The sequence below is a fragment of the Lygodium microphyllum genome, chromosome 29 (assembly GCF_053477565.2).
Source record: "Lygodium microphyllum isolate KBCC chromosome 29, Lygodium_microphyllum_v1.1.10, whole genome shotgun sequence".
NCBI lineage: Eukaryota > Viridiplantae > Streptophyta > Polypodiopsida > Schizaeales > Lygodiaceae > Lygodium > Lygodium microphyllum.
Window position 1 is genome coordinate 117298301 of NC_141163.1, and position 20676 is coordinate 117318976.

The 20676-nt window shown below is 35.3% G+C and overlaps 1 protein-coding gene across 3 annotated transcripts; it reads right to left on the reverse strand.

The window, feature by feature from the left end:
* Positions 1-5632: 5632 nt before the first annotated feature.
* LOC148011073 (uncharacterized) lies at positions 5633-20496 on the reverse strand. Of its 3 annotated transcripts, none has more exons than XR_015689523.1 (5): positions 20362-20496; positions 20033-20128; positions 19193-19284; positions 6038-6172; positions 5633-5956 (listed from the first exon to the last, which is right to left on the reverse strand). XR_015689523.1 is itself a non-coding variant. In XM_087671830.1 (4 exons), exon 4 carries the CDS (start codon positions 14907-14909, stop codon positions 14295-14297), a length of 615 nt encoding a protein of 204 aa, XP_087527956.1. In that variant the 5' UTR covers positions 14910-15404; positions 19193-19288; positions 20033-20128; positions 20362-20496; the 3' UTR covers positions 14206-14294. The 3 variants fall into 3 exon arrangements, 1 of the variants encoding a protein (XP_087527956.1); XR_015689522.1 differs by having other exon boundaries at positions 19193-19288; XM_087671830.1 differs by lacking the exons at positions 5633-5956; positions 6038-6172 and adding an exon at positions 14206-15404 and having other exon boundaries at positions 19193-19288.
* Between the last annotated feature and the right edge of the window lie 180 nt (positions 20497-20676).

The following is a 20676-nucleotide window of genomic DNA, read 5'->3' on the forward strand; positions in this document are numbered from 1 at the left end:
CTCTATTTTTTCACCTATGATCTAATAGTTTCTATCATATTCTAGTGCTCAACCTGGAAGATCACTTTGTAATCAACTAGGTCTAAGACTAGACTAATCATCATACTTGGTTCAAAGAGAATGATTGACAAGGGGGAGGTGGGCTAGACTCCTCTGCCCATAAGTCGAAATCTCAACTTTGACCCCCCTAAAAGGATGCTTAGTTAGGATCTAAGACCCAACCCTAGAATATCATCATTCAACCTTGCTTTTATTTCCATTTTTTGGAAAGCACTTGACCCATTGGATCTACCCTCCATTGGATAACATCGTCGCGACCATCCACCCATGCAGTTGGCATGCTTAGTTATCTAATTAGAGTCCTAGCACACTATGAGACATACAAAATTAGCTTCCTTAATACAGGTTTATTTCATGCCTAAGCTCAGTACACAGACAATGAAAATAATATTTTCAAACTTTATTAAAAGCAATTTCCATAAACCATAGGAGCTTTTATGTTATGCCATATTTTAGTTTGAAAAGGGTTGTGAAATTTTGTATAGGGAATTGGCATAAGCCATATCGTGACCATAGAGGCTATAACTGTAACAAAGACACATGTTTATTGAGGATGTTGCAAGTTTAGTTCCACCACAATAGTAGAGCACCATCACCAATGGCTTAGTAAAATTACTAGAATGACAGAGATATAGAGGCTTATGATGGCATTATTTGTTAAACATACCACAATCCCACATATTCATTCATGCAAGTTGATTCAAGTACTCAGAGAGTGAACCATAGATAAAGGTGATTCTATGGGCATTTTTTAAACAAACATCAAAGATACTAAGAAGCAACAAACTATTGTAGATAAGATTTTGCTGAATAATTCACTTATGCATATTGTTCTCGATGGTATTCTTAATTCTTATCAGAGTTTTATGTGTACTCTTTATTTGATTATGAAAGGAAAGCCCATTTCCTTTTCATTCGATGATTTAATTTCAATTTTTTTGTAAGAAGATCAATCTTCGCAAAATAAGTTATATAGACCAAGATTTTGTGCTTGGTCAAAAAGGTGAAGGAAAAGTTTACATTTCCACTAGTAAGTAGAAATATGCAAATTGAAAGTTAAAACCTTTTGTGGATACCATAAGGCAAGAGATCATGCCATTAAGTCTTAAACTGGTTGCTAAAGAAGCTAGTATGGCTATCATAAACTTTCCATCTTATTTAGAATTTGAAAATGTTGTACAAGATGCATAATGGTTATTTAGTATGCACAACAATTATGTCCCTTCTTTACATGATGATTCTTGCATATTGATGGTGGATTTACTTGTGTCATACTTTCCTATTGGATTCGTTGACCATATTACTATGCAACATAATTTATTCATTTCTCGAGTCCACCCCTATAGGTAACACTATCACGTGTACCAATAACTCTTCTAATACCATTAAAAGAGTTGATTAAATTCTATTAACTATTGCTAATGGTTGTACTTTCACAATTCCAAATGCTTTTTAGGTATTAGAGATTTAAAAAAATTTGGTATCAAATTTTGCACTTGCCAAGATTGACTTGATTGTCAAATTTGTGGGTGACATATATATTGTTCATAATCTCTCATATGGCAATGTGATTATTGTATCTATTTTGATATGTCATGGATTGTACAAATCCAACCCATAGGAAATGTGTGGAAAACATGGCATGTGCATTTGCAAAATCACAAGTAGTTTTAGTTGCAAGACTTTGGCATGCATGTTTTGGTAATCTGAAATTTGCAAGTTTGCTATGCTAGGAGAAATCCAACAAGATATCTTCATTGCCTACTCTTGAGGCACCTATATAAAACACATTTTTGTGGCCTATATATTGGGTAAAACGCAACATGCTATAATTTTGGGAGCTACTTTACTTTATCTTTTTTAGCTAGTGATTGAGTCAGAGTGAAGTTTGCTTATTATGTGAGTAAATCTATGAGCTTGAGAGTATGAAAGATTATCATTTGTCACTCTTGAATGTTTCTCATTCTCTCTTCTCTCTTATGCTTGCTAGCATGAGCATAGTGCTATGAATCAAGTATTGTGGACAAAGAGACCATTGGGAGCATAATGGGAGAGATGAAAATTACGGTGATGGCTTGTATGCTCTCTTGACCTTGCTTCTTTAATTGCTTAAATTCTTGGAAATAAGGGGCAAGGTGAAGAGAGGGTGATGGAGGTGGATATAATCAACCTAGTTTAAAGATAGTAAGTATAGTGCCTTGAAATCCAATGTCGACAGTCTTTGGTAATGCCTTTAAGTAGTGGTCTACGTAGAAATTTTGGTTTAAGCAAGGAAAAAGAAAAATTTAGCTCCAAATTTGATTGCTATTCAATGTGCATCATTTGCCCTTCAATAGTACCATATGGTTGCATGTACTAAGTACTCAGTGAATAATAAATTGCCTTTCAAGTTTTGCATCACACAAAAAACCAATGAAACATTGTAATAAACTATTGTACATCACAATGCTGTAATGGAATTAGTAAAAAGCCCAAAATAGCTTCTAAATGTAATAGTGCATTCATCCACCTAGTTTTGCAATGTTAATGGGCAAAAAGTCATAGGATAGCCAAGAAAAAGTGGTACTGCAATGTAAACTATTCTTTATGAGACATCCCATTGGTTTGATTTCCACAATGATGCTTGGAAGTTATTGTGCCTAAGGCACTTACCCTTGAAAATCAACAACCATATTAGAGACAAGTGGAAACTTAAATTCTTATCAAGGGCAAAGTGTGTAAAGTTTCATCAAGCAACTGTGCAAAGAGTCAAGCCACCTTTGAGCTTAAACTTTGATCTCATTGGACATCTCATACGAGGGTTAATCTACTTAAGGAGGTTGATCTAGGATAAATTTCCCAAACCAATTTAGACATTCTTGTCCTTCCTATGACCTTAACCACATTGATCCATACCTCGCAAGCTAAATTCGTTGCTAAACTTGTTGACTAGATAAAATCCTATTAAAGAATGACCTTGTAGGAAAGACAAAGATACCATAAGGGATATCCATGGACCCAATACAATTAACTTAACTAAGCACTCATATACGAGGAAGGATGAGTTGAACCATTGTCATATGGAAAGTACAATTGTGCCTCCTTTTCAACCCTTCCACACACACACACATAGAGAACACATTTTTTCTTAAATGTTCTAAAATAAACCCTCTTTTCTTAAAAAATAAGATATCCATACATTTTAGGGCTAAGTGGACAACGTAACTAAAGTTAACAGTGGGTAATTTTTTGAATGTCTACACACCATTGTATAAGCATATACCTTAAAGGGCAATGCTAACAAAATGGCCCCTCTAGAAAGCCTAATGGATAATGAAGATTATTGGAATTGGGCACGTGACTATCACATGAAAGTGCAGGCAAGAATCTTGCTAACAATGCTCGCCCTTAAGGCTATGTCATATGGGGTTGTAGCAAGGGGAGTGGGGGGTATTAACCTTGTTGGTATCTGGTTGCATGATGGAGAAGGATCAAGGGCTGTGGGATTTGCTGAAACCGCACAAGTGTTGCCAACATAGATGAAAAAGCAAGCTCTAATAGAACTTTAGTAGGGCTAACAAATGAGACTAGCGTTCCTCGCAAGGCAGCTTCACTTCCCCTATCGCACAGCGGGTAATGCTATCACAAAAACACCACATGCTTTACTCTCCTCTACTCACAACCCCTCTATCTCTCACCCCATTTACACCTCCCCCCTGTATTCTCTCTCTCTCTCTCTCTCTCTCTCTCTCACACACACACACACACACACACACACATGTATAAAAGGCCAAATATGCATTTGCATCAAGGAGTACATAGACTCATATATACATGCAATGACTATGCACTAAACTTACAAACTTGTATCTATACTTGCTCTGCACAACAATTAGAAACAACTTGTATCCTTGGATGCTACAATGAGAAATAACATTGCTATGGTGAAACGAACCACAAATGAAAGATGTATGAACCACACCACAAATTTAAGTTTGTCCAAGCATTGCATGCAAACTCTCAGTATTAATAACCCACATAGGTGAAGCAAAGCCTGAAACCAAAGTTTCTTCTAGAGACTGCGCCAATAACCTTGCACCACAATTTCAAGTATCAACAAACCACAAAGTGTCACTCCTTGATTGCGCCTATGCATCTACATCCAAATGTTACAAAAAAATTTCCAGTTCCCATAGGGTCTAACCAAAACGAAGCTTTCTTTTCTTTGAGAAATAACTAGGAAAATTTTCACTCTCCAATATAGCATGGCTAGGTGAAGCAAGTCCGATCGCCATTATTCGTCTTGTTGATGGTACAAGGGACATGATAGTATATCCTCTCTTTCTTGCACCTAAAATTTTAGAAGCCCACAACGTTAATGTAAATCTAACAACCAACAAAGACTACTTAGCATTAAAACAACAATACTTGGCCTAACATCCGCAAACCACTCAATAGGCTTTGTCATAGCTTGATGCAGGGTCACAAAACAATCAAGGTCTTTAGATTCATACATCGCCCACTCTCTTGGTACTCTATCAGTGTGAGATCATGCAAAACCTCTTATCCTATTCAGCTTCACTCATATGCACTTGAAAACGCTAAGTATATCCACAATGTATTCCTCCCTCCCCTAGTCCATGCCTCTCCTTTGTTTGCAACCCCTCTCCCACACAATTTTTACATCTCTCCCTATATTTTCACACACACACACACTCTCTCTCTCTCTCTCTCTCTCTCTCTCTCTCTCTCTCTCATGTACACATGCATAAAAGGATAGATATGCATTTGCATATACACCAAACTTGTAAACTTTACCCATACGTACTTTGCATGATACCTAGAAGTAGCTCTATACGATCCTTGGATGTTGCAATTGGAAATAACATTGCACCAAACCATAAACAAAAGGCATACAAAATGCATATTTTGTATCCTTGAGTGCAAGAAACTATATGCTTGCTTACTATATTCTCTCTATCCCGAATCTCTCTTACTATTTTTTGCCTCTTCCTCCCTCTCCCTATCTATCTTCACCGCCCCTCCATTTGTTACCCATCTCTTTTTCTCACATCTGTCATCCTCATTCCCTCCCTCCTCCCTTGTTATCTTTCTTCTCCCTCCACAACCTCTATCTCTTCCTCCCTCTCCCCTTGTCACCTCTCACTCCCTCCCCTCTTTTGCCCTTCTCCTCTACTCTATCTCTCACCCCTTTTACACCTCTCCCCTCCTCTATTCACACTCACTCATTCACGCTCTCTCTCTCTCTCTCTCTCTCTCTCTCTCTCTCTCTCTCTCCCTCCCTCCCTCCCTCCCTCCCTCCCTCCCTCCCTCCCTCCCTCTCTCTCTCTCTCTCTCTCTCTCTCTCTCTCTCTCTCTCTCTCTCTCTCTCTTACACGCATGTACAAAAGGCCAAACATGCATCTAGGAGTACATAGACTTATATATATACATGCAATGACCATGTACCAATATTGCAGTTACATCCATACTTGCTATGCACAATAGCTAGAAGTAGCTCTACATGATCATTCGATGTTACAATCAGAAAAAACATTGCTACACTGAAATGAACCACAAAGTATAAGCATATCCAAGCATCAAATACAAACAGGTGAAGCAAAGCCCAAAACCAAAGCTTGCTTCAGAGCCAAAAACTTTGTACCATAAATCCAAGTATCAACAAACCACAAAGTACCACTTCTTGATTACACCTATACATCTACATCCAAACACTACAAAAATGTTGAAACTTTCCATGGGGCCTAACCAAAATGAAGCTTTCTTTTCTTTGAGGAATCACTGGGAAAATTTCCATTCTCCAACACAGCATGCTCAGGTGAAGCAAGTCCCATTGCAACTCTTCATCTCGATGATGGTACAGGGAACGTGATAGTCTTTCCTCTCTTTCTTGCACCTAAAATTTTAAAAGCCCACAACATAAACGTGAACACATCTAACAATTGACAAAGATCACTTAACATTGGAATCACAATACCTGGCTTAACATTTGCAAACCACTCGGCAGGCACTGTCACAGCTTGATGTAGCATCACAAAACAACCGAGGTCCTTAAATTCATACGCCATCCACCCCCTCAGTATTCTATCAGTGTTTCCTCTCTTTCTTGCACCTAAAATTTTAAAAGCCCACAACATAAACGTGAACACATCTAACAATTGACAAAGATCACTTAACATTGGAATAACAATACATGGCTTAACATTTGGAAACCACTCGGCAGGCACTGTCATAGCTTGATGTAGCATCACAAAACAACCGAGGTCCTTAAATTCATACGCTAGCCACCCCCTCAGTATTCTATCAGTGTGAGATCGCCGAACCTTTTTTCCTGCTCAACTTCACCCATATACACTCGAAAACATTGAGTATACCCACAATGCACCACCTCAATAAAAATTGTAAGTAAAATCTCTATGTTGACATCATCATATAAACACTCAATGACCCTTGCAAGCATTCTTCTTATAATATCATGCATTGTCACTATGCGCAAGATACACTGCAGTTCCTTCTGATACTCAGAAGCTGGATAATAATCCTAGCTTGGAGTAGGCATTTGCAAAAGTCAAGCAAACACTTATATATAGTGTAGGAAATATATACTCAATTACCATCAAGTATATGCCAACTGAATACAGCTTCGAGGCCATTTCACATACACACCAAGCAAGGACTACAAAGCCATCAAAATTCAATATATACATCTCTAAAAAAATGCAAGCATATCATTCCACCCTCCAAAAAATTCATCTCTGTATGCATCTCTGCAAAAAAGCAATGCACCTCATTGCATCTTCTGAAGTACCTCCTTGTACACAATGTTTGTCGTGACATTCACAGTGCTTCCATTCTCATCCAATAAGACCCTCACACCGCATGAGGATTTCACCCTTGAAAATGCAACATACAATTGTCCATGTGTAAATACTGGTGTCTTTAAGTAAAGATCAACAAAAGACAATGTCTGGCCTTGTGACTTATTGATCGTCATAGCAAACGCCAGTCGAATAGGAAATTCCCTCCGCCTCATAGCAAACGGAAATTGCAAGGTGCTAGGAATAAAAGTGATCCTAAGAATAAAAACTCATTTCCCTATATTTGTCCCTGTTATTATCTCAGCATCTATCACCTTTTTATTGAATGCCTTACATATCAACCGTATACCATTACACAAATCTTTTGCTGGATTTAGATTCCTAAGCAGAATAATAGGTGCATTCATCTTTAGCAACAATAGATGGGGAGGAAATCCACCTCTAAGATCTAGTGTATTTAAATACTCTACAGTGTATAAAAATGAGCCATCACTCGTCTTTGCAATTAAATCCGCACTATAGTACTGTATAACTTCTCTTGGCATCGATTGGAATGCACAATGATTTAAAGAAGCCACCTCTGTATTTCACGCTGCAAGTATAGCACGCTCATTGAAATATGCTCCAAAGTCTCTCACCATGGACACTTCACCGTACACACTATTAACTAAGGTTTCAATAGAGCGCCCTTTCAATACCATGCTAGATTGAATATGTAACTTATCACAATTCTCTGTAATACCCACTCCATCCCCTATCCCTTGAATCCAACCAACAAATCCATTATCCATTATACCACCAGCGGTTGACATCCTCATATTCCCAGACAACCTTAGCACCTTAACATACTGCCATAAATGAGAGTAACATAGTGCCGCATTAACAATATCTTCGGGGGAGCCCTTCATCACGACGGGCAGGATTTGCCTAAAATCATCCCCAAGCAAAGTAACCTTTCCACCAAACGGTTTATCACAGCTCATAATATCTCTTAAAGTTCTATCAACAGCTTCAAATGCAAACCTGTGCATCATGGGAGCCTCATCCCATAAAAAAAGGCTCGACTGTCTGAACAGTTGAGCAAGATCACTCTAAATAGGAATATTATAGGTGGATCAATTACTTAGATCCAATGGATTTTAAACCTCAAGTGAGTAGTACGACCGCCCTATAGAAGCAAAGCAGCAATGCCAGATGATGTCGTTGCTAATGCTATATGACGATCACTGCGCAACCTAGCAAGCAAACACTTGTAAAGAAATGTCTTTCCAAACCCACCAGGACCATCCAAAAAAAAAAAAACATACCCAGAGTTTCCACCAATGGCACCTATAACTGCATTATATGCAACTCTATGTCCATCATTCAACATTGCCTCTATACAAACACAAACTCTATGTTGCTCTAGTATATCATATGCATATTCTTCTTCTAAAAGAGGGTTAATACACAACTGAGAATCTGTTCGATGAAGTTCTGGCAATCCATCAAAGTCAAACGATCTTCTCTCATGCTGTCGCAAAAGATCCTGAAGATGCAATAAAGCCCTCTTTGATGCCTCTTGTTGTAGAACTGTAGAAGATATATGCACATGCTCTAGATGTAACTTATACAAAATATCCTCCACCGTTGGTGACATAAACCTATCCCAAAGCTGACCAAGTTGAGTAGGCTCACAAAAGACCAAAATTGCAGCAAACAAAGCACGCAATTGGGCACCAATTTGTATGGATGTAGCCTCTTCCAAGCACGCAACACACTCATCATCACCCTCTAACATGCCCTTTGCAATGCAAGCTTCCTTAAAGGTGTTGTACACCACGTTGCCAATAGTACGCAAATCATCAAAAGACATATATCCTCGAGACACTATCAAGAGCATTTGCAAGTAATAGCGCTCAGCAGATGTGGGCGGCACAAAGTATATTCGACTACATGTATTTCCACAATTTCTCTTCGTCCATACCTTTCGTTGTGCATTCCACACCCAATACACCGGGAAGTCTTGATAGCGAATAGCTCGAACCTCTGGATAAATACGATTGCACACAAACCATCCGTAAGAGTAGTTTTCCTAATATCTTCCTTCTACATGACATCTGATATATTGTCTGTATCTTGAAACACCACATAATTCACATCAGGCAAGTGCACCTGCAACTCCTGTATATCAGGCTTCTCATTGTGCAATGCACAGTCATATATTTGCCAACACACTTCCGAAGCAGAAACATACCGTGCATCTAAATAACTCTTGATCTCATCCACTTCACGAAAAGTCATACCATTTAACCCTGAGTTTCCAACAAAAAATTTAATGGTTGTACAATCATGTCCCTTGTATATATACTTATACAAATACTTAACAACTGCCACCGTTGAGCATACCTCAACATTTATATGTGCATTGTATTTTGTACTCAAGTATGGATTGTATGGAACAATCCATCGATTATCAATAGTATTACCCTTTATTGTGACCGTCTTTTCATCATCTCATTTTCTATAAACAAGATAGCTAGAGCTATCAACAGTTGTTACATTCACAAACCTTCGAGGGAATTTTTTAGTGCATCGACCATTGTGCATGCAAGGGCTCTTGGGATTCATTGCACTGCAAGGACCATGGACATTGCATTTTGAGATAGTTTCAAACAAAGCTGAAGACTTTGCTTTATCAGGAAACTCAACACAAATAAATATATCATAATGGCATGCTTCAGAGGGTTTAAAAGGTGCTCCAAATTTAGCAAAGTATGAGAATGCAGTAGCCCCCACTTTTGAAACTCAATCACACTAACATAGCCTGCAACATTCCCAAACAGATTCCTTTTCAACAATGTATGCATCATATCAGCATGTTTTTTATGGAATACCTGAGCAGTCAAATCAGGATGATCATAAGCAGTCTATCCAGACAACAAAGCATTAGTTATCTCTAACCACTTTGGATTACATGTCATTGTAATAAACAAATCATGTTTTCCCTTACTTCGTACTATAGCCATGGCATCTTGATATAACTGATACATGAGTCTTGGCCCACTGGTAAAAGAAGATGGCAAAACCACCCTTTTACCAATAGAGGCACCAATAATCCCCACTGGTCTATCATCCATCACTCCCATCATATCTGCTAAGCCTATAAACTTCCGAGCGTAAAACAGATTGGTTTTGACAACACCAAGCAAACCTACATTGCTCTATACTACAATAAGCATCAACAATAAATTGTTGCAAAAATCGACCACCCCGCAGCATGCACACCTCAGTGTCCTCACGCACTTGTAGTCAAAATGCATAAAATTGCATCTGAGTAACACAGTCCTTATTAGACAATCCATGTATATTAATTGGAACATTAACACCACTATAAGGTACCTTTACATGCCAACCATCATCGCCCATAGGAAAAAGAAGAACATATCGCATTGGCATATATGCCCTATATAGTTTTAAATAGCAATACATCGTCCATCTCGACTATAAACATGTATGTCTCAACGATAAAGAGTATTCTCATCGCCTTGTCCTGGCATGATAGCTGTAACCTCAGTTTGCCACTGGAGCTGAGTATTGTTTATTAGCATATTAAACCCCAAAAATAGTCATTCTCAAATCATGCAAGGGATTGTTTTGCAATTGCATACCCACATATCTAAAAGCTTGTGCATATGCATTGTGTTGATGCATCATAGACTAAAGCTCCCCAAGCAAGTTTGGCAATAAATTAGGCATAACATCCAACCGATTAAATAACTCATGCTCAGTATCATAAACATAAAGTTGTGCAAATCTTGGCCTTTCCTATCGTTGCACATTTGGAATCAAAGGGCCTATATGATCATAAAGGTATAAGAAATTTCCACAACAGACAAAAGCTCATCAACATTGGCACCAAGTGACACAAATGCAAGAGCACTATTATATGCTCGAATATTATTTTTAAATACTCTGCTTTGAGGATGCGTACCATGCAACAAATCATGCAATAACTGTGGTGGATATTGCAACTGTGGCAACATTGCTTTTCCATTTCAACAACAATGTTTACCAAACAAAACTGACCCCTGCACTTGAGCCTCACATCTCCACAATTTAGCTGAACATCACTCACACATCTCAGAAAGACTCTCCATGGAATGCAATATTGTAGTTGCAGGATGAATATCCATTGCAGGCAAAGCATGTAAAATGGAGCGAAAATCTCCATTTTGAGGACTAAAGGTTGGAGTATTATTGACATGTGACTCATTAATCATATGATTTCCTAGGTTTTGGTGATTTTCAGCATCACAATTATAATCATTAGCAAATTGTTGCTCAATCAAATTGTGAAGTCCCTCACGAATCAAGCTACCATGATTTAGAGCCCCTCCTTGCAAAATGTTCTGACACTCAACTATAGTAGAACACATCTCTTTGTACCCCCTTCGGTCATGTTTTGCCATTTGAGCCCTAAGCCTAGCAACTTGTCATCGTCTATATCGTGTAGAGTTGAGTCTATGCCTATGAATACGAAACACATAATCCCCGCTAGTTCTCTGATTATTTAATCCCATATTGTTTGGATTCTCACAAAGCCTGCACATCAAGAGAAAACATGTGTTCTTTTAAGGAGAGACTTGACTGGGATTAGTATTTTCAAAAAGACTTAAAAGTAGAATCAATCTAGAATCACATAATCGAAAATACTACAACAATTTAAATCAGCACAATCCTCCTACGTGCAAGGAACAATAATAGTTAAAATTAGAATCATTATATATTTTTATATATTCTATACAATTAGATATCTAACCCAAAGACAAACGAAAAAAAACTATTTCTAACCGGCGCGCAATCCCCCAAAGCCTATAACTCAAACCCAAACATTACTCTTCAACATGAATGCGCAATAAACTATAAAATGTTAGGATTCTTAAATCAATGAACTCTTCTCTGTAGATTGCAAGACATAATAAGTATTTCTATAGATCAAACCTCAAGAAAGAAGCAATATACTTAAAAATAAAAATGTATTTAATATTTACAAACTTTTCAAAAGAGAAAGAATACACATTATTATTCCAATCCATAGCAAGTTCCTAGATATTGAAACTAATATTGGAGAGAGAGAGAGAGAGAGAGAGAGAGAGAGAGAGAGAGAGAGAGAGAGAGAGAGAGAGAGAGAGAGAGAGAGAGAGAGAGAGAGATGAATATTCAAACATTACAATTAGAGAATATTACTCACATGCATTACACCCCAAAAATGAATAAAGCTATATACCCACATTGTTTGACATGATAATAATAATTCTTTGTACAAATCAAGCGTCAAGAAAGAGACATCACACCACACTGTAGGTACCCAATATAGTTTACTGAATTTAGTCTCGTTACAAAAAAAGAAAGCACACATTATGAAAAAAAAAGCAGTGGCCCAAGCATTTCAATATCTTCATAAGCGTGACAACAATAGATCATAATCTTCATCCAAATGTTAGAGAGAGAGAGAGAGAGAGAGAGAGAGAGAGGTGAATATTCAAACATTATAATTATAATTAGACTATACAATTAGAGAATATTACTCTCGCATGCACTACACTACAAAAATAAAAAAAGTTGTATCCACATTGCAAGACATGATAATTATTTATATAGATCAAACCTCAAGAAAGAGGTATCACATCGTTACATTAAAACCAATATAAGCTTCACAAAAAGAAAGCACACATCTTCACAAAAAAAGCATTGGTCCAAGCACTTTCAAATAAGATATAAGCGAGACGATAATAGATCATAAGCCTCAGCCAAGCAAGTCCTCCTCAATTGGGACCATTCATTTGACGACTCAATTATTGTAGCAAGGCATTGAACCTATTAACATTCATTTGAAACTGCAAGAACAGTAGTCGACAACAACCCCTCTGGCAAATCTCAGGCTCATGGTCATCTCCAAGTCCCCCAAAACGATACCCACATATCATTCAATAATAAATTCATCAACCTGCTTGTCTTAGAGACAATTGCCGAAAGTTCCCTCACTTCACCACCCAAACCACTCGAGACTTGTTGAAGAACACTCTGGGTGTGCTTTGTCTCGCACACAACACCATATGAACCTTTAGCTTGTTCATGCAACTCTGCAGAGTAAATGGCAAGTGCATGATCAACACGTGTGGATAAACTCATCTGTAGTTCCATCAACTCATTCATCTTGGTCTCGAGGCGTTTAAACTCCAAAGAACTTGAAGCATCCTTTGTGTTTCTTCGGATCGTTGATGTCCTTGTGGGTTTTACTAGCATGCCCTCCCTGTTGCCTCGCCACTTCTTTCATGTTTCACACATTAACTTTATTCACTCTATTAAACTCCACATTTTGGCTGCAACAAAATACACAAATGACTATCTCCCCAAAAAGAACACAATACCTTGACAAAAATACAATTATTAGAATAATTAGCTCCCATACCCATGCGAATGGCTCCAAGTAGGCAAGCGTCGAAGACATGATATTATGGTTGTTTTCTTTGATTCAACCAAATCAATTGCATTCAATGGAGTCGAATGCACTATGTCTGGAACATCGTCCATAGCTTTGCTTTGTTCCATGATGACTACACGAAACTTTCAATAGAGTATAAGAGTCCCAATAGAGAAATCTCAAAGCCATTGACGACAAACACATTTCCAACTGAAAACCCTAAATCGGAAGTGTCTTGGACTCAAAGACAAAAGAATAGTCATGCACGAACACATATGTAAATAATCATGCATGAGCACATATATACACAGTGCTCGCCAAAAGCCAATTAATGATTCCCCTCTCTAATGGATGTCCATTCATCCACATGTGCACATAACACCCACCAAAGGCCCAGCAAGCATCAGTCAAACTTGAAGAGATGATATCCTAGACTCGAAAGTGAAAGAATACACATGTATTAAGCCCAACATGCATAACCAAATGCATATATGGCCATGCCTTACCTCCTCTCCTCTGACGCTGTGTGTGTGTGTGTGTGCAAGCCCTACTAATGGATGTTCATTCGTCTAGATCCATAGATAGGTCTTGCTAAAGGCTCGAATGTGTTAAAGATCCAAAGGTGTTCGACGCTCAAAGATGAATGAATACCAAGGTGAAAATATGAAAAAATAAACTACTAAAATGAGTTCAAAAAATCTTAATAATTTGGAAGAGATAGACAATGTTTTTTAAAATGGAGATTTTCATCAATAGAATAAAACACAACTCTTTAAAAAGTATTGCAGAGATTATATATATCAAGTATGTGGTGATTTTCAATTTGGAAGAGATAGACAATGTTTTTCAAAATGGATATTTTCAAGGATGTGCTTATACAGCGACGACTCATCCAAGTTAACATTGCCAAAAACCTATCTAGATAAACTTTGAAAGAAGCAAGTTGCACATCAAGGGCAATGCTCTCGAGTGAAAGGGGATGACCCCACACAACAATTCATCTGGGTTAACATTGCCGAAAACCTATTAAGAGAAACTTTCAAAGAAGTAAGTTGCACATCAAGGGAAACATTCTCATTCTTGTGAGCAATTAACTCACATACACCATCATCTATACGACCAGCACCGTCAATAAGATCTTTCATCTTCTCATCATGATCATCCAAGGATCCAATACGTGGCCAATACTTTCGGACATGGTCATATATCTCCCCTATGTAACCCTTGATTTCTTCCAGCTCATCCTGTATCCTCACCCCATCACAAAGGTTTCCTTCATATTTCTCCTCGAAAATTCTCTTAATCCTTTGTAGATGACTATCAATGCTCTCACTAAGAGAAAATGAAGCCCTTTGATGTTGAAATAGTGCCTTCACTTGCATCTCAAGCCCATCCAAGCGATGAATGACTCTCAAGAAACTAACAAAACTTTCATATCCTCCAACATGCGTGAGTGCATGATGAATTGCCTTCTTCCTTATAACCTCTTTCCCTTTGCACATATTCATTTGCACATTGGGAGCACACTGCACAACATTTGCTACAGACACATTTTTGTCCTCCATGTTGCACAAAACACATGCGTCAACATCGAGGTGTATATAAACTATTATTATCTTATCTTAAGAATTAGAAACAGTGGAAAATCCTAGATGACATTAGATTTAACTTCCAATGCATTAAATTTGAACATACGTGCATTAGACCATATGATTGACTACAATAGAATTTGCTATAGTAAGTAGCATCTAGAGTGAGGTTTCAATTTGTTTATCCCACACATAGGACTCAAGTGGGTCTTCAAGATGCATTTGGATTATTTCAAGCAAATTCCCATGGCTCCCTAGTAACTGAGAGATTAGACTTTTTATCACAATGGATGTATCCATTTCATGATGCAAAACCCCCTTGCATAATGAGAAAAGTCAAGGATCGAAGCCAACGCCATAATGACCAATCAGTTGTTATTTTAAGTGGTGTACCTACCGTTGCATGGTGTACACCATACAATATCCTTTCTTAGAAAATCATGCCTTAGGACAATGCAACATTCCCCACCCCTGCCAATAAAAATATAGTTTACACACTAAACAACCTCCTAAGTTTAAAAACATCAATAACAGATTTTTAATGCCATGAAGGCCGGTTATTATATGCATGCCAATCCCATAAATCGCAATAAGCGAGACAAAGGATAGTTGTACCTCTCGATAATGAAAGTCATGACCATGAATAAATAAATAGTAATATAATATAATACATATATTTATCTTATAAAGTTACTACAAAACCTTCCACTTCATAAAATACATGTGTATTAGACCTAAGTTTGTATGATGCCAATAAAAATATAGCTCACACACTAAATAACTTTCTAAGTTTAATTATTAGTAAAATAATAACAATAACAATAAACTAATATCTATATCTATCTAATCTAATATTCTATATCTATATCTATATAATATAACAATAATAATAACAATAAAATAACAACAATAAAATAAAAAACAAAACATATATCTCATCTATACTAATAATAAAATAATAATAACAATAACAACTAAAGAAATTAATTAAAATAACAAAAAATATTAATAACAATAAACTCAATAACAACTAAACTAATTAAAATAACAAAACAACAACACTAACTAACTATTGACTATTAATAATTACATAACTAATTAAAAATAAAATAACATCATTTTATATATATATATATATACATATATATATATATATATATATATATATATATATATATATACTAATAAAATAATAATAAACTAAACCAATCAAAATAAAATAGAAATTTATCCAATTAAAATAACAATACCACAATAAACTGAATAATAGCTAAACTAATAACAACAACAACAACAATAATAATAATAATAACAATAACACTAACAACCAAACCAATGAAAAGTTAAATTAAAATAATAATAACAAATATAATATAACAAATAAAAAATAACACATACAACTAACAATATCTAAATAAAATAATACCACAATAAACTTAATAACAATTAAACTGATTAAAACAACAAAACTAAAATTGAATAAATCCATCATAATATAATAATAATATAATATAACAATAACAAACAACAACTAATAACAGAACTATATAACTATAATTATAACTAACTATTAATAACTAATTAAACTATAAATATATATTAATAATTAATTAAAATATTTAATTATATCTTAAAATAATACAATAAGAATGTAATAAAAATAATATAAAACAATACAACAGTAATAACTATATAATATAATAACTAAAATAATAATAATAATATAATAGTAATAACTATAATTATAAAATATAAAACATAATAAAAAACAACTATTAACTATATTATTATTATTATATCTATCTTCTATCTATATTTATTACTCTATAACTATAATATCAATTATCAATATTCAATATATGTATTTATAATTAGTTTAATATACCTAAACAATACATTAATAATAAAATATAATATAATACTCTAAAATTTACACGCATATAATAATAAACAATACAATATCAATATCAATAATATAAAAATAATATAATATAAGAATCTATATAATACATTAATAATCTCTATTTTCTCTATGTATTATATTATAATATCATTATCAATGTATTATATATATAATACATTGATAATACAATATCAATATCAATAATATAGAATTAAAATAAAATATATAATATAATTAGCTTTCATTAATTATTAATTATGAACATTATTATTATTTTCATATAATTATAACAATTACAATTACAATACAATATATAACAATATAGTGCAATGTAATAAAATAATATCAATATATTCAATATCAATTATCAATATTTGTATTTATAATAGTCTACTTCTACTATACAATACAATAATAACAATCACAATAACACCAGTACAATAATGATATAATAATAATAATATAAGCAACCATTAATTAACTATTATATATATATATATATAATATATGTAGCTTATTCTTTCTTATCTTATTCTTATAAATATAAATATAAACTATAACTAATTCATTCATAATTCATAAATACATAATAATAAATAATCAATCAATTATAAAGAACGATGATGATATATAATAACAATATAAATTTTATATATATATATATATATATATATATATATATATATATATATATATATATACAAGGCAACATTAATTAACTAAACTGTTATTGTTCTTATTCATTAATAATAACATATTAACATTATTATTATATAATTATATTCAATATTCAATATCAATTATCAATATCTGTATCTATATGTGTATTTATAATAGTCTACTTCTACTATACAATACAATAATAACAATAACAAAAAACAAAACAATACTATAATGATATAATCTATATAATAAGCAACCAGTGACCAATTAAAATAGCAATACTACAATAAACTAAATAATAACTAAACTATAATAATAATAATAATAACAATAACAACTAAACCAATGAAAAGTAAAATTAAAATAATAATAACAAATATAATACAATATTATATAACTAATAAAAAATAACACGTACAACTAACAATATCTAACTAAAATAATACAGCAATAAATAAACTAAATAACAGCAAAACTAAAATTGAATAAATAATAATATAATATAATATAATAATAAAAAATAACTAACAAACTAATAATACATATAATAACTAATAATATCTAAATAAAATAACATCATAATAAAATAAAGTCAATAACAAAGTTAAAATAACAACTAATAACAAAACTATATAATCTAATAATATAATAAAATAATAAAATCATAAATTTTTAATAATAATAATATAAAACAATACAATAGCAATAATTATATAATATAATAACTAAAACAATAATAATAATATAACCTAAATAATCATATAATAATATATATGGTAATAACTATAACTATAAAATATAATAACTAATAATTAATAATAATAATAATAACTATTAACTATATAATAATATAGCAAAAAAATAATAAAATAATAATACATAGTAATATAATAATAATAATAATTAACTAAACTATTATTGTTTTTATTCTTATAAATACAAATATAAATATTATAACTATAACTAATAACTAATAATTCATTAATAACAACATTAATCTTAACATTAACAACAACATCAATCTTAATAATAACATTAACTTTAATTTAACAATAACAATAACATGAATCTTAATGATAACTTTGACATTAACAATAATTATAACATTAACATCAATCTTAGAGAGAGAGAGAGAGAGAGCCCGCCCGCCTTCTCTCTCTCTCTCTCTCTCCTCGACGCCTGGCCCACCCACTTGGCCTGCTCGATGCCTATCCATCTGCCTACCTGCTCACCTACCTGGCCCACTGACGTGCCTGCTTGGCCGCCAAAAGAGAGAGCGCCTAGCCGGCCGACTCACCGCCCATAGAGAGAGAGAGAGAGAGAGAGAGAGAGAGAGAGAGAGAGAGAGAGAGAGAGAGAGAGAGAGAGAGAGAGGCGCGCGATCACAGTGGAGGTGGGAAGCGAGAAGGTGCAACTAGTGGTGCAGGCAAGGTCGGAGAGGGTGGGGGCCGGGCAAGTGGTGGTGCGGCTGTTGATGCGCCCGGTCTCCCCTCTCGAATCCATCATTATTAGCAATCCCCATGCCTCCCGGAATGTGAATCCATCGTTGTTAGCGATCCCCACGCCTCCTAGCCGTCTCCTGCTACCTGAGAGAGAGAGAGAGAGAGAGAGAGAGAGAGAGAGAGAGAGAGAGAGAGAGAGAGAGAGAGAGAGAGAGAGAGAGAGAGAGAGAGAGAGAGAGAGAGAGTTGCACCTGAGCGAGCTGGCGTGCTCCAAGCTTGCGCCAAGTCCACCCTGCAACTCCAAGTGTGCTTGAAGTCCACTGCTTCCAAGCGTGCTCCAAGTCTACCTGAAGCTCAAGCGACAAAATGAGATCAAAATGTCACTAATCATGAGAGAGAGAGGTAATCGGGCATTAAAGCCACCTTAACCTCCCTCAACCCTACATGCAATTCAAAAATAGGCTTGGGAAGGAAATGGAGGTTCGGGAGATACCAAACAATAATTCATTAATAACAACATTAATCTTAACATTAACAACAACATCAATCTTAATAATAACATTAACTTTAATTTAACAATAACAATAACATGAATCTTAATGATAACATTTACAACAATATTAACATTAACATTAGCACTACATTAATATTATTAACATTAACATTAACAACATGAATTATATCCTAATTATAACATTAACATTAACAATAATGATAACATCTAATAATTATAACATTAACATCAATCTTAGAGAGAGAGAGAGAGAGAGAGAGAGAGAGAGAGAGAGAGAGCGCGATCACAATGGAGGTGGGAAGTGAGAAGGTGCAACTGGTGGTGCAGGCGAGGCCGGAGAGGGTGGGGGCCGGGTAGGTGGTGGTGCGGCTGCTGATGCGGCCGGTCTCCCATCTCGAATTCATCATTATTAGCGATCCCTACCTACGCCTCTTGGAATGTGAATCCATCGTTGTCAGCGATCCCCACGTCTTAGCTGTCTCCTGCCACCCGTGAGAGAGAGAGAGAGAGAGAGAGAGAGAGAGAGAGAGAGAGAGGCGTGTGGGAGGGGTGCCGAGAGAGAGAGGGAGAGTTGCACCTGAGCGAGCTGGCGTGCTCCAAGCTTGCGCCAAGTCCACCCTATAACTCCAAGTGTGCTTGAAGTCCACTGCTCCCAAGCGTGCTCCAAGTCTACCTGCAACTCGAGCGACAAAATGAGATCAAAATCTCACTAGTCATGAGAGAGAGAGATCATCGGGCATTAAAGCCACCTTAACCTCCCTCAACCCTGCATGCAATTGAAAAATAGGCTTGGGAAGGAAATGGAGGTTTGGGAGATACTGAACCTGTAGCCAAAATGATATATAGATTTAGAATAGATATAGATAAAATCCCAACAAGTGATATAAAATTGGAAACTAGAAAAACCTTAACGATCGAGATTCGACTATTAACTATGCAACCAAATGTAAACGGTTGAACATTAGAAACGCCTTGCACAACTTGACAGAACGTCACTCGTCTATTCCCGTCCTTCTGACCCAGCTAACCTCGTGCAACACCGCTCAAGGGTGGAAAAAGGAGCCATCCTGATTCCTGACTTATAGCTTTCACGCGTTAGCCCGCTGTTTTAATCAACCGCCAAGTGCGCCCGTGGTTTTTGATTGCGTTACAAGAGCGAGCGCTGTTCGCCACGTCACATAACTTCGTCAACTTTCATTGGTCCCACCAAGACCGCGTGGC

Excerpts from the sequence above, each read along its gene's own strand:
- LOC148011073 (XM_087671830.1), bottom strand. The coding sequence starts at position 14,909 with ATGGAGGACAAAAATGTGTCTGTAGCAAATGTTGTGCAGTGTGCTCCC.